Source organism: Aptenodytes forsteri, unplaced genomic scaffold (genome assembly GCF_000699145.1).
Source record: "Aptenodytes forsteri isolate BGI_AS27 unplaced genomic scaffold, ASM69914v1 Scaffold82, whole genome shotgun sequence".
NCBI classification, from domain to species: Eukaryota; Metazoa; Chordata; class Aves; order Sphenisciformes; family Spheniscidae; genus Aptenodytes; species Aptenodytes forsteri.
In genome coordinates, this window is record NW_008795490.1 from 3,283,103 (window position 1) to 3,299,252 (window position 16,150).

Sequence of the window (16,150 nt, forward strand, 5' to 3'; positions counted from 1 at the left end):
AGATTTTGGAGTTTATGTAAGATCGTTATATAAGGTTATTAAATTGCATCCCACATGCCACTGTGAAGGTAGATCATCCTTACTGAAATATGAATGCAAACTTAAGTAAGTCATAGAGGGATGTGCTCAGTAAAACAAGTACCTAAAAAGGTTTTAGCAAATCTGCAGTGTTCCACTCTATTCCCTTTCCTGTATATTTAACGATTTAAAATGGAATAGAGCTAAAATCTGGTAACCTTTTCTGTTCATAAGGGACAGTCGGACTAACAGTCTCTTTTTAAAGCCGTGAGCCATACAGCCTCCTGCTGTATTTTCCATAAAAGTTGAATTCAGTATACATTTGGCAGACAAGCTTTCAAATTTGTCCAAACTCTGCATTTTCCTTTTGGACCCCATGAAGAATTTGAAAGCAAAGTCTTGTAGAATCAAATATCCATGTGTCAATACATCTTCCATCATAGATTGCTATTTGCAATGTGATCTTTGATGTAATTTTTATACTGATTCTTTTTTCTTTTAGAAAATGTTCAGAAGCGGATTGGTAGTGGAAAAACTAACCTGCTGGAAACCCCCTGACAAAAGGGACATTCTCCTAAGATACCCACAAATATATCCGGAAATGTTTTGCAAACATTTAAGATCTGAATTTAGTCTTTGCCAAGTCGAACACAGAATCACAGAAACAGAATCACAGAATCACAGAATGGTTGAGGTTGGAAGGGACAGAGCCCTGGAGGTCATGTTGTCCACCCTGCTCTGCTCAAGCAGAGCCACCTAGAGCAGGCTGCCTAGGATCAGATAGGTTTTGAATATCTCCAAGGATGGAGACTCCACAGCCTCTCTGGGCAACCTGTGCCAGTGCTCAGTCACCCTCACAGTAAAAAAATGTTTCCTGATGTTCAGAGGGAACCTCCTCAGCTTGTGCCCGTTGTCTCTGGTCCTGTCACTGGGCACCACTGAAAAGAGCCTGGCTCCGTCTTCTTCACACCCTCCCTTCAGGTATTTATACACACTGATAAGATCCCCCTGAGCCGTCTCTTCTTCAGGTGGAACAGTCCCAGCTCTCTCAGCCTTTCCTCACAGGAGAGGTGCTCCAGTCCCCTAATCATTTTAGTGGCCCTTTGCTGGACTCTCTCCAGTATGTCCAGGTCTCTTGCAACGAAGAGCCCAGAACCGGACACAGTACTCCAGGTGTGGACACCAGTGCCACAACCAACACATTTACTACAATCATATTTAAAGAAAGACTGCGATTGAAGGATATTTTTGGGGGCTACTTAAAAAAATGTAATTATATTTACACTTCAGGATGACTTCAGGGTGAAGGAGGGAAATGCTCTCAAGGTCAATGCAGGCTAAAAGGTACGTGAAAGAAGACTGGTCGTTTTAATGGACAGCCTTGCTGAACTTGCTTTCCTCCTCTGTTCTTGTGTGACTGATTTAAACTACCTAGCTACAGATATTGCAGCTTAGCAGACATCCAAAGACAGATGGAAACTACCAGTGTGCGCTGTACTTGAACTTCTGGAAAAAAAGGACAGTATCTCCCTCAAACTTAGACTAGCACTGAGCAAAAGTTGTAACTGTGCAAGAAAGGAAAGAACTAGCAATTTAAAGCAATCTGACTTTCCTAAACTCTCCTTTTTCTCAGATGTATTTTGTTCTTCTGAAAATCTGTAAGAAAATATGCTTTCTGCTGGATTCTACTTTAAAGAGATTATATTACTTTTACATAATGATAGCCACACCAGAAGCTATTACAACTTTTGGAAGCTTTTAGTCCTTTCTAGGATAAATTTTTGAGATTTTTGTTCTCAGTTGTGGAATGTAATTTCTGTATAGGTAAGAAATCTATGGCTTGTCAAAGTTTGCTTTCCAATGGTTCCTAATGGAGTTAATCTAGCTCTGTTTCATTACTGTAGAGCTGGTTTCTGCTTTAGGCACTATTCAACTCAAGGGTGTATTTCTCTTGTCAGGTCACCCAACAGATCACTAGTCTGGCTGTCAGCTTCAATTCTTCCTTCAGAATAATATTACCATTCATATTCCATCTTGTACAACAGATACATCTAATTACTAGACAATCCGCAGTGTCCTTACTCCTGGCTACAGCTATTTTGCAAGCAATTCCTTCATATATTTGAGGCAATTAAAAGTGGCAGTTGTCTAGTGTTCAAAGAAATACAAATTGTATTCTTTGAAAGGGTAACTGGATGAATAAAAGCCCTTCAATCCACTAGCAAGCAAGCCTAATGGTCTCAATTAATTCTGATAAATGGGCCTGGTCTCAGTTTCCCTAGTGGCTTTTTTTATTATTCTTAGTTTGCAGAGATGAAAATAGCAGCAACAGTAAAGAATTGAGCCTGATTAGGGCCACTCCTTTGATTCCATAGATTTAGTTGCAGTTTCCAAATGGGAAGAGATGCCTGGGAAGATTCATACTAAATTCACATTTTTTCTTTTGATAAGGTGTTGTAAAGTTCTTCAATTAAAGAGGGTTTTATGTATTTGTAAAGTGTAATTCCTACCATGATGTTTACGAACACCGTATTTTATGAAACTGGCCTGGACCAAACTAGTTTACACTTATCCACATTACAATCAAATAAGATGGGGGATCTTCCACTTAACATCTGTCCAACTAACAAACAGGATTGAGAACCGCCATGCCAGTCTGTGTATATTACAGGCATCTGTTCTGATGGATGTTAACTGCTGGTTTCCAGATTTTCTGTTAGACAAGGCCCTGAGCTGGGAAGCACTTTCAACATGGATGTCAACAGGAGCTGAAGATATCCATTGCTCCATAATGGATGCTCAGCATCTGCCAGTATCAGGCCCTCAATCAGCTACTTCAGAAGAGCCAGAGTTGCCATGTAGACAAATATATATGCTATGGAATTATTGAGGGTGAGTAGACAAGATTCACATCTCCTTTGCCTTTCTGCCTCACATAATGAATGTCTGACCCACTTTTCTAGTGAGAGGATCTCCATCTTATAAGTGTTATCTACTAGGGGTGCAGACTCTTTTCCATCATACATTCTCTCATTTTTTCTCTTAAAAAAACTAGACATTTATTCCTGTTTTAACTGACATTTTAAACCGATTTGGAATGATACATGGTTAAAAAATAAACTTTTGTAAGATGGAAATTTTGCTGCTAACAGATTTAAGTAGCCTAATTTTTTTTCCCTTTTGGCTTGGAACTACAGACTGCATTTATTCTTGCATCTAAAACAGACTGGGAGAGTTCTCTGGCCCTGAGGCTGACTGGCACCACGTAGCCCCAGTCCATAAAGCCCATACCCAAAACAGGGTTTCTGCACCTGCGACAGGTCATTGCCTGAGACTGTGCACTCTGGCACTGGCCAAAACTCTGCCAGGGAGTTAACACTTGTTAACAATTTAACTGTACGGCTGATTGCCTGAGCCCATGTTAGACCCTGGCCCTGCTTAGTTTACTAGTATAGACACTGCCAGCGTGTTTAATTTGGATAGGATTTTTTTGTTGTTGTTTTTGCATGTTAAATATTTAAGTTTTTATTATATTCCATGATGAATAAAGTTTGGAGGATTTGCAAGGCCGCCTTGGCACCTTTAATATGACACCATCTACCAACATGCCTTACTTCAGCTTATATTTTGATCTCAAGCCCATTTTGACCTTTCACACACTTAATTTCTGTGGTTTTCCGCAGACTCCTGAGTTAATGCATCTTTGTGTAAATACATAATTGTCAAATTTGCAATAAGGAAACAAAAAAACAGCCCAAATCCTATCGGGGGAGATTTCAAAGCCTCCAAACTCATTAACAGCTGAAAATCACAGTGTAAACTGGACTCAGGCATCCTCAGTACTCTTGGTTTTTTGTTTTTTTCTTTTTTCCACAGCAACAGTCAAGCTGTGTGCTGGTGACAGAAAATCTGTCATGACATTACGAATCTTCCTTCAGCCACTGTTCCGCAGACACCAAGCTGAATAGCATTTTGGCACAGGCGGGTGGGAAACGGGCATGAGTGGCGAGGGAGAGCCAAGATGCTGATGCTCTGAAGCAATCCATCTCTTAAACAGCCTCTGAGGAGACATCAAGCTGCTTTACCCCAGTGGAGGTGGTTCTGCTGTTGCTTTCTCTCCCTCTAGTCTCCTCAAGAGCAGCTGTCCCTGAATACACTCCGTGTGCTGTGCCAGGGCAGAATCAAGATCATTTTCTAAAGTTAACTAGATTTAGTGTGCTATCTCCTTCTAAGAAGCTACTGTCAGCATCTTATGCGCAGCTGAATTAGAATGAGCCTTGTATAATCCCAAATCCCCTCTGAGCATGTATTTATTCTTCAATTTAGGAGGATTGCAGTTCTGATTTTTTTTTTTTTTTTGCATTCCAATTTTCTTTACAGAATTGTTTGCTTGAAATAGGACTATTTTCTGCAGTTAGACTGATGAGGGTTTCTTATCTTAGCAGTATTATACACACAGGAATCTATGCATTTGGTTTGTGAAGCTTCAGAAACATTTATCAGAAATTTGCTAATATATTATGTTTATGTTCTACCCATTCTCTAACCTGCTTGTGTTATCACAGGTGGGTAAAAATGTCAGTAAATACATGAGCGTCCATCTGTTCCTCAAAATGAAATGAATTTTCCAGGTTTAAAATATTAAGGATAAAATCCTGATACTACGAAAGCTTGGCCCAGAGAGCCCAGGGCTGGTTTTGATGTTAATGAGGATTCTACCACTGGCTTGTGATCAAAGTTAACAGACCGGCTGCATAAGAAGCTATTGCTCCACTCTTCGCATTAGCCTTCTAGTTTATTATGGGGAGGAACAAGTTTACCTCATACCTTTGAAAATAGAAACATTTCTCAGTTTACATGGAGTTAGACTCAGCTTACAGTGTTAAAGGTTTTTTCAAACCAGAGTTCTTGGTTGAAAATTAATTTAAAATGATTTATGTATGCTGAATGTCTGTGTAGTGTCTCGTGTATCTTTGTGCTTCCACCACGATTTCATGGTAGGCCAGCAGCGCCTTAGTGACTACCCCTTTGCAGACACTTGCCGAAATAAATGCAGTGTGTAGCTTACAGCTTTCTCCTAGAGAACTGCATGATTTTGATTTGCTTTGTATGCCCCACAAAGCAATGACCTGCACCAAAGCCACCTGTGCATGGCAAGTGACCTGTGGAAACCCACTGCTGCTGTGGGAGCTGGTGGCTCACAGTTCCTCCCTCGGCTCCCAGGCTGCACAAAACCTTGTGCTTCCACAGGGCTTTGGAGGTAGGTGGCAGGGGGCTGAGAAGAAGAAAGGAGGATGATAAAAGGTGGTGGATGAGCTTGGAAATAGGGATTTCTGGGCTGCTTTTTGATGAGGGGAGATGAGATGTATTTGATTAATTTAGAACAGGGCTCCACAGCGACCAAGGCAGGCTCTCATAAGATTTAGCAGGTTAATGTTAAGCTTCCTTTAGTTGTTTTTACATTAAATTTTGCTTTTTGTAAATTTTATTTCTATAATCCTTTTGGTTTGCTGGTAACATTTTGATTTCCTGCATCTTACTCTTTAGAAGTAGATGCGGGAAAAATTATGGAGGAGTAGTTTGCTGCAGTTAGTACACCTGAGACCTCATCTAGCATACCTTTGCACCTTGTGGCATCATTTATGTAGAAGAAATGTGCTCCCCTCTTTCAAATGGTAGCGTTTCACATCTGCTTCACAGGGAGGTGCAGGAAGTGGTCAAAGCTGCCTTTACTCGCCACCTCTGGAGCTCTGGGATAACCTGTGTATTGAGTCACATCTGAGGTGTTCTGGCTCAAGGAGAGAGCAGACTTCCAGGAATTATCAGGCTAACACTGATAATCTGGCCCAGTGTCACGGAAGAGCGCAAGCCCAGAGGTTGGCAAGTCAGGCTGTGATGCCCTGGGAGAGTTGTGTAAACAAGTATGCACAGAGCCACCTGTCCCCAGCCTGCCCTGAGGACCTAAACATCCATAAAACTCCAGCAAAATCACTTGCCGTGTCTGAATTACAAAGCAGAGTGAGCCTATTAAATATCATACCCATTATGAAGACATGCTTCTCCCCTCTGATTTTTTTAACTTTAGAGATCGTCCCTTTCTTTTGCTTTAAAGGGCAAAAAAATGCTTTACTTGGGTATTATTTAATAAGTACTGTTAACATAACTTACAAAAGTATGAAAAAAATACTTGACAAGCTATTTATTTTTATAGTGTCTTCTGCTTGTTTTTCCAAATGCTGAGAATTTAAATTTCTTATTTTAAGTAGCTCAGGGAACCTTGAGAGGCCCATTTCTGAGGACTAAATATCTAAATCCTTACCCCACACTCACCCCACGGTGCATTCCAGTGACAACAGGAATGTCTGCCGGGCAGCTTTCTCTCACGGCCTCAGCACTGAGGATATGTGGACTTAAAGACAAGGTGATTTAAGACTGATTTTCTAGAATATCACATTCGGTAGCTTGCGTGACGGGTCATATAATGGATTTTATCCAGCTTTAAATTCTACCTGTCAGAAGAACTGGTGCTCCTTTCCTAAGAAAGCACCAGTGCTGCCCATTGCGCTGTGATGATACAGATGATACTGTCCCACAGATGCATAAAGCACCCGTTCCCGTGCTAGCTAAGCCTACTATCGCTTGGAAGAAATGATTCTCCAGGAAAGAGAGGGAATGTTTTCATCTTTGACCTCTGCAACAGCAAACAATAAAAATGTAAGGAAGTCCTGTGATGTTTTAAAGTATGAAAAGGCTCAGAATGGAACGTCTTTCCCATTAAATATTTTTAAAAATATCACCTTCTATTTCAGTACATAGAGTACAGTAGCCTGCACTTCTATATTCTGCACTAGAGTACAATAATTCCCGATGCACTTTTCCATATTTGCTTTTCTCAGGTGTGATGTTTTGAAAAGGTAAAATGCAGAGAGTTGAGTACATCTGTTTCAGATGTGTTGTCCTATGTGTCCAGGGAGGAAAAGAAGAATTACAAAATCAGGTTTGTAAAAAAAATAAAATTGAAAGCCAAAGATATTTTTCAAAAAGAGTGCTTTTGTTTCAAAGATCAAGATTTTCTTTTCTTGCTGAAAGCTTTAACAAAATCCTGGAGCCTCGGTGACTCTTTTTGTACCAGCCCACCTCTAGTCTACTCCTAGTATACAAGTTCTGCTGCAGACAGGCATGGGAAGCAGAATATGGATTTTGTTTTCCACATATTTCAGAACACGTGGCTATAATTCATTGCATTGAATTGTTTTTTGTTTCCATCCTTTCTTTGCTTCCCTCTCCTCCAAACTTTCTACCATAGTTAAGTAAGATAAAGCAGCCATGACTATGACCCCCCAGGAATATCTTATGTAGTCATGCAAAGCTTAGACAAGATTTTTTGATGGCAAACTAACACTGAATATGCTAGAAAAAAATTATTCATCTCAAAGCACTAGAGGGGTGGGAAGTGCAAAAAAAATTGGTTTTGTTTGTTTTTTTCATTTATAGTACAATGCACACTATCTGTTTGTTAGGAGGACGAAAACATTGAACCCCATAGAGAAAAAATATTAATATAATTTAAAATTGTCCTTAGAACTGTATCTGTCATCTCATATTCATGGCACAAGTGACAGAAATACCTTCTTGTAGGCCCAAGTCAACTGCTAAACCCATGCAAGGAAAATGTTCCCTTTAATAAAGAAAAATATTTGTGTAACAAGGTCATCAGGAAGAAGTTTCAGATGTAACTCACAGCAGTCATAGGCAAGTTATAAAAACTGGAGGAGAAAGGTTTCTTGCCAAGAGCAACTCTTGTTTACTGCCAAGCTGGCAAACACCCTATCTTCCTTAGCATCTTTTGGGTGTGGGAAACTAGTTATGGAAAGGTCACAAGAAATCGAATGGCAGGCATAGCTTTTGTACAGGGCACAGCTCGGAGCTGCTGGACATGAGTCCCTTTCCCTCTTCCACAAGAGTCTTCAGCAGTTGTTTTAATGGTTCCTTTTAAAGTAAAGGCCTTCCAGCTTGCACGTTTGAATCGAGCTACAGAACCAAGTGAAGTTGTGTGATCATCTTCACTTATCCCCTGGAAGCCTTTTCATGTCCACCGGACTCCCATACTGCTAAGGTCTCTTGCAGGGCAGATGTTAGATGCCTTCTGAGCCTTCTGTGTGCGGTAAAAGGAGAGGGATTATCAGGCGTCAAAGTGTCCCACAGCTTTAAAATTCACTGAGCACCTTGTGAAAGGAAGAGAGGATAAAAAGATATGACTCCTGCTCTGGGTGGGAGACAAAAGAGGAAGCAAAATAAAATTGGCAGAATAGCCAACCTGCCTGTGCTAGCGCCTTGAGAGTTTTTTTGAAGAATGTGATTTACAAGTGTTTGCAAGAGAATGACTGGCTTCATGTCCGCTCAGGAAGCTGGAGTAATGGATTGCTAAATAGGGTCGGGGAGGTGAGATAGCAGGCTTCTACCCTTACCTCGCCAAGCTGAGCTCAAAACTGTAAAGCCATAGCACTAAATATTAAATGTGCAGCTCTCTGGAGAAAGTGTAATTGAGGAAATTATAGATTGTCATGTTAGGAGGCTTACTACAAATTTTGCAACTCTCCGGCTACTGGAGTCATTGAAATTACACCTAGTAAGGAAGCTTTTCTTCTGTCCTCTATAGGAATGGTGTTTTGTGGAAGCTTAAGACACAGGGTGAGATTCAGTCCAGCACCTTAGGTACCTGACTGGTACTCATCTGTTAGATGATTTAGTGAGGCAGTCTTCCTGAAGTAAGCGCCTAAGGTCTGTATCTGGTCAGTGGAGAGAGGAAGGTCCTATAGAAAACCTCCAGAGGGATATATCATCTGCCTCTGCGGTAAGTGCACAAGCTTTTCCTGTTGGGAACTTCAGAAGCACTTTATTTTCTCCGCTGAGGAAGACTGTTCCTTCACTACTGATGCTCAGGCACTAGTTCAGGGCTTAAGCTAGTTGGGCAACATCCTGACCATACCTATTACAATAAAATGGCCAATTTAAGGACCCTGTTTATCTCCATCTTTTCCAATCTGAGCAAACCTTGGTAATCAAGGTTTTTGATTACCTGCTTTGTCCTTGTAAACTGAGGAATTTACTGTCCTGACAATTATCAGGGCCAATATATGTACCAGGTCTGGCTGGCATGGAGTTAATTTTCTTCATAGCAGCCCATATGGTGCTGTGTTTTGGATTTGTGACCAAAACAGTGTTGATAACACATCAATATTTTAGCTGTTGCTGAACAGTGCTTGCACAGTGTCAAGGATTTCTCTGTTTCTCACACTGCCCTGTCAGTGAGCAGGATGGGGGTGCACAAGAAGTTGGGAGGGGACAGAGCTGGGACAGCTGACCCAGCTGACCAAAGGGATAGTCCACACCATATGACATCGTGCTCAGCAGTAAAAGCTGGGGATGAAGGAGGAAGGAGAGAGGTTCAGAGTTGTAGCATCTGTCTTCCCAAGTGACCGTTAGGCGTGATGGAGCCCTGCTTTCCTGGAGATGGCTGAACACCTGCCTGCCCGTGGGAAGCAGGGAATGAATTCCTTGTTTTGCTTTACTTGTGCACACAGTTTTGCTTTATCTATTAAACTGTCTTTAGCTCAACCCACGAGTTTTGTCACTTTCACCCTTCTGATTCTCTTCCCCATCCCACCAGGCAGGAATGAGCAAGCGGCTCACAATGGTGTATATATTTGCCTATGCTGTTATGCAAACAGAAGACTTAATGCCTATTCTGATTTTAACACAGGGTGGAACAGAAGAAAACAAACATCACACGATTCACAAAAGATATTTTTAGAATTCTAATGATTTGTTTGGATATATGAACTATTGAATTAACTCTTCAAACAGATAAAAGTGAAAGCTTCTTACTAAAAGCTGCATATACCGCACCTGACCATTTCTATGAATGGTGAGGGAGTTGAGGCACTAAGAGGTTAGTGATATAAGAGCTGTCCTCAGTCACACAGGCTGGTGGAAAAACAGAAGAAAAGTCTCCTAATCTTGATATTGACAGTTAAAGCACTGTCATCACCATTAATGAATCCAGCAATATTTCCAGACACGTATCTCCCGAGAAATTCACATTACTCAAGTACAAAGACCTGTGGAACTAGGGAAAGCATGCAATTACATTCGGTCCAGAGAACCTGTTACAATTATCGATTAGGCTTTCCTATTACAGAGAACTACCCTAGAGAATTACCTACCTAGAATCCCATATATAATGAGTGACTAGTAAAGTTTGTTACGTTTTGGGTTTTTTTCATTATTTTTGTAGTTTTTTGGGGTACACAACTGAGGCAAGAACAGTAATCCATACTCTACCTGGACAGTTCAAATTTACCAAACAAATTTGGCACCAGAACCAATTACTTCATTTTAACCGAGATTCTGAAACATTTCATATTCCCTTTTTCAAAGTTTTGTCCCATCTCTCCTCTAATGGAGTTGTTTCCACTATGGAATCACAGAAGATAGAGCTGGAAAAGACTTATTACATCTTTTGTTCTACCTTTTTGATTTTAGAAAACGCAAGTGATGGCACTATCCCATTTGACCCATTCTTTTACTTAATCCTGAAAACTAGCTTAAATTGACAGGATTTCTCTATGCTCAGTCTAGTCTACTTTACCAAAAAAACCCCTCAACCCCCCAAAAACCCCAAAAGACAGGATATTAACAGCAAAAACAATTACTAAAGCAGCTGAAAGGACATCCTACATTTTAAAGCAATAATTGCTCTAATTTAGATTTAATATGCATAAGCTATTCAAATATATAACGGTATTGCATTCTAAGGAGTGGAGGCACTCCAAGGGTCACAAAGCTCATGAAAGCTTCAAAATAGAGTATAGCTGTCAAATAAGAATTCTTGAGCTAGCATGCTTAAAAAATAAAATCAGTTGCCTTTAAGTTTTAGAAATTAGACCATGGCCATTCAAGTTCCAGTATGCAAGGCAAAAGCCAACCCTAGCTGTACATGCACAATGATGGGCTTTATTTCCATTCAGTAAAGAGATGTAGTCATGGTGGATAATTCTATGGAAATATCGTCTCAGGGAGTTGTTAAAAAGCAAGCAGAGTGCTAGGAATTAATAATAAAAAAATCAAGAGCAAACACAAAACATGGTGCACTCATGGCTTGACTACTGCAACAGATGTAATCACACATCTCAGACAGGAGATAGAATAGGAAAGGTACATAGAGAGACAGAAGGTAGGTGGATAGATAGAAGAGAGATAAGGATAAACCACGGTCTGGGTCAGTTTCTGTATCACAGAGATTAAAATGGAGAAGACCGTGGAAGAAAAGACAGCTAAAGTGGGATATGAGAGAGCTCTATAAAATCTTGATCATCCTGGGAACAATTCATTGTTCTTCACAATCATAAGAACAAGGAGGCATCAAATGAAATTAACATCTAGTAGGTTAAAACAAATAAAAGGAAATAATAGTTCACAGCATGCACAGGTCCATTGTAGAATTTATTGCTACGGGAAACTCTGGATGCCAAAAGTTTAGATGAGTTCAGGAAGTCGCTTCAGATAATGGTTTGACAAATTAATGAAAGAAAATTCCATCAAGGACTACAAAACACACAGAAATAACCTCTGGGCCAGTAAGTCCCTAAGTTGCAGACTGCCAGAAGTTGTGAGGAGTTTTGCTGTGGGTAGGTTGAGGAGGTGCATGTCCACTTGTTTTATCCTTTCCTTGTGGCATCCACTACAGGTCACTTCCTGAAATAGGATACTGAGCTAAACGAACCTCTGGTCTGTAACAGTATAGCTAATCTTACATTGTGCCCTTGTCACAAAGCAGAGATAACAGTGGCAAAACATCCTCCCTTTGCTTCCCATTTAATACGCTTCCACCTCTTTGCTGTGTGGATTGAACACATTGCAAAGTAACTTTGTAAAAGCATGAGCTCTTGCTCATCCTTGCTCCAGATACCCTCTGCCTCCAGGAGAAATTGGAAGCAACAGCCAAGTCAGGTCCACCCTGGTACTGCCTCCAGGATGTGGCATCTTGGAAAAAGCTGTCGCATTTCATGCCTGGTGCATACGTGCTGGTATGTATTTTTAAATACATAATCTGAGGCAAATAGCCTCAGATTTTAGATTGGGGCCAGATGGCTGATTCGAGTGAAAATAACACAGATACACAGAGGAACGGTCACTCCCAAAAGACTGAACTGTGTACGTAACAGGATGCACAGGCTCCGAACAGTACTGCATGTCAACTACTTCATATTTCAACACTAACTGTGTTCATGAAAATAAGAAGTAAAGACCTGATGCATCTCAAGACACTGAGAATTTAAAGCTATTTCTGAAACTGGCTTTAATTCTTTGACTTTCCAAGTGAACTCTTTGTTTAGGAAGAGACAAGCAGCCACAATTTTTGAGCCTTTTTTCCACTAAAATTACACCACACCGCTTAAAAGATAAAGTGGAATTTAAGGCTTGTGTTTTCAGATTTACAGAATATATATTATTCAACAACTAAGTAGTAAAACAGGTCACCATATATTCACATTTATCACCATCTCCCTTTTACCCTCCTGAATGCAGAGAACTGCAATATCAAAAGTACAAGCAGAAAGAAAATGTTTTTGAATGCAAATTATAAAATGTTCAGTATCAAGTCTCTCACTCACACATACTAGTTTTACAACTGAAATTTTCTCATTTAGTTATGATTTAAGTAGGGTAAATATAGCTTGAATTTACTATTCTCTCCTCTTCCCCCTCACAAGATGTCGAACCAAATCAGGGAATTGTTTAATCAAATTTTTAAGTGAAAAGTTAAATTTTGCCTCTTGGCAGCAATCCTCTCCCAGAAGTTTGCATGTTCCCAGTGCTTGGCACTTTCCATTCTCATTGTTTACCTGTGGTGGATATAGAACCAAATATACTACAGGACATACCATGAACAGCTGCAGCAACAGCACCAACAAAAGCAACATGTGTTGTTGGGCCTTTGGTTTCCAGGTGCTTGAGACACAGCTGATGTTCCTTCATTTTGTGGCTGCTGCCTCTTTCTCATTTCAGCTACTTCAGTGCCCAAGTGGCTATAAGAACACAGACATAAAAGATGTACAGAATTACTACAGACTGTCATAAAGTACATTCACATTTCTACAGCAATCTCCGATTCTACTGATTCTCACAGCTCATGGCAACAAAAGCACGTGGCCATCAACTGTCCTGGCCAAGTAATAGTCCTATTGTGTTAAAAGCAGTTTCCAGAAGACCACATTTTAGTGACACGCTTACGCTACCGTGCCTTTGAATCACGTCTATTCTTATCGCTTTGGCCGGACTAAAATGGCTGTTTATTACCCTTTTGAACAGCAAGCTACACAGCTTGTGTAGCACTTGGTAGAGACTGAGTTGTTCCTTACCATATGACTATCACAGCTCTTTCCATTATACTAAAAATACAGCGGGATGGTTATTCACTTTAAACGTGAGCTGGAAACTGATCTTTTTTACTTTTTGACTTCTCTGGTCAATGCTGGACCAATGAAATTGATATAAGTGATATATCACGGGCACTAATAGCTGTCTGTTAAGAGCCAAGATTATTATAAGTGTCATAACTGGGAGGTTTGCTACTTAAGATTTATTCTCTGTAAATAAAATGAATAATAAATACGTATTTCCAAAATACTTTTCCAACTTTGGGACTATTTTCTGGTCACAGAAGATTTTCTCTTGCTCATTGCCAGCCTTTCCTAGGTTTTATTAGGCCAAGATATTTTTCTTTCCAGTGACTTGCAATATGCAGCTGGAAGTAATATTCCGTGCATTACTTAGTTTTCAAAAGAAGTTAAAATTGCTAAGTTATGTTATTTAGGAAGGTTTAGATGTCAGGATCCTTCTAATGCTTCACATCATCTTTGTACAATAACTGTAAGTTTCCCAGAGTAATGGCTATTACAAGCATATGTAAATTAGAATAAATCTAGTACTTTTGCCTTTGAAAAAGTACAAACAGATTACTGTGGGGAGGAGCCCAGTTTAAAACAGAAGTGGGTAGAAGATGGCCTGGTGTGAGCAGCATGTGCTGTGCTCGACACCCCCAGGGCATCTTGCTGCAGCCAGGAGTGCTGGGGAAAGGCAGGCTCTGGTTGATTTGCCACCTGGATACATCATGCACAGCCAGCCGAGAGATGTGCTGCTCCGTCTACCTGCATCCAAGCAGCAGCTGTGAGAGTTTGCATTTACATGGTTGCTAAAACTCCTGAAGTTCTTCTGTAATAGTGTCCTTATAGACAGTTTACACACAACAACATGTAGCAAGGATATTAAGCTTCAGAACTCGAACTCATGCTGCAAAACTCAAGGTTGGTGATTACTTCAGCTTCTTGCATAGCTAACTTTTCCATGTACACTGTCACTGAATAGAATCAAGTAATTTCTGAAGTGTTTGGTCAAATTAAACAATGAAGAATGATTTAACTATCTGTGGTGGGGGCACCTGCTTATGCTATTGATATTACTTCTTATGGTTTATAGTTGCTGAACTCTTGAGGATTAAAATGGCATATTAAAAAACCCCCACACCTCTTTTTTATCAAATGTAAACATGTGTTGTTAACAAGGAATACTTTGACATAATTGAAAAAATGCCCATATTTTTACAATAGATAGGAAGGAAAGGAAAAGCGTTGCAGCATGATACTCAACTCAGACAGTGAGTGACAGTATGGAGTCACTTTCTGCAAATTACAGTGCTGAACTTCTGCTGACTGCGCATGATGCGGTTAAATTATTTCATAGATAGCTGTGTCATGCTGTGAATGGTACTTGCTTCAGCAAGTGCAATGACTATGGTGAAAGAAATTAAAGCCAGATACTTTCACAGGGAACGTTTGCTTCTTGTAAGATAGAGATTCTAGAAACATTTCTACAAAATCACAAAATTTATTCATTTCAGAAACCAGTGAAATTACCCATACTTAGGTATTTGTAGGGCTGTAATCTCGGAATGAAAACATCCCACGCATTCCACCTGTGTAGCTAAAATTATGCATTTCTTACTATAGAATTTTAGCTATATATAAAAAATGTACTATGGCTAGAACCTGTTGCACTATAAATACAAGGGGGCAGGATGGAGGTTATCCATTCAGACATGATGGTGACAGTTGGTGACTTTGCTATACTTTCACAATAACTTTAACACAGCACAAGCTGCCGTGCCACTGAAATAAATGTCTCTCTCCCTTTTCTCCTGCACAGCTCACAGTCACTCATTCCCTCACCTGAGCTGTCCCCTTCTCTGTGCTGGCAGCAGCATTTGTGCAGGTACTTGGTGAATTGGATAAAAGAGTAGGCGTGATTTAAAATTAATCCAGAGGGGAAAGAAAAAGATAAAATTACTTTTAATTTGGTTCTAGTCCCAGTCTTGTTCACCTTGGGAAGATGTGAGCGCTTGGGCCAGAGCAAGGGAGGAAACAGAACAGTATCGTGCAAACATCAGGCAGGCGAGGGGAGCGTGGGTACCACTTCCTTCAGTCCCTGCTCGTGCTGGCAGGAACTGATGGTGCAACGGATGGGAGTTGCTCAGCTGCAGAAAGGTAAAATCTGCGACTGTAATTCCCAACACACAGCACATGGCATGTCTGGGGGGCAGAGTCAGAAGTGTGGTTTCATAGGAATTGTCCACGTCCTCAGCCCTGCCCAGCAACTTCTACCACTGAAAATGCTCCAGCAGTCCCCTCTCAGTATGGACTGCCATGGCCAACTGTTTTGGAGGTTTGCAAGTCTGGCAGTACGTGGTAGCAACAGGAGTTGTGAGGAACCATGGGTCTTCATTGTAGAGCATTTCAGGAGGCATGGTTTCCTCCAAGGCTGCTCAGCGCCCACAGGCTAGCCAGTCTTTAGAGTGGGACTGCTTGCTTTGCTATGGTCTTACTCTGCTCTGGAGTATAGGGAGGAACATGACCCATCCCTTTCCTGACCGTGCATTATCTGGAGGAGGAAGAGGGCAGTCCTCAACTGCAGGTACAGGTACATTTACCTATTTAGGCTGTATCTGAAAGAAGAAGAAAAAAAGAAACACCATCCCCGCCCCCCCCCCCACCCAGCTCCCTTAAACCACAGA

General features: G+C 40.7%; 1 protein-coding gene across 1 annotated transcript in view; it reads right to left on the reverse strand.

Moving 5' to 3' along the window:
* RGS17 (regulator of G-protein signaling 17) overlaps nt 1-13,103 on the reverse strand; it is a 29,146-nt gene extending 16,043 nt beyond the window's left edge. Inside the window, exon 1 of the mRNA XM_009281423.2 lies at nt 12,966-13,103. Coding sequence (XP_009279698.1) covers nt 12,966-13,084 — 119 coding nt within the window. The 5' untranslated portion in view covers nt 13,085-13,103. The remainder of the gene's footprint in view (nt 1-12,965) is intronic.
* Between the last annotated feature and the right edge of the window lie 3,047 nt (nt 13,104-16,150).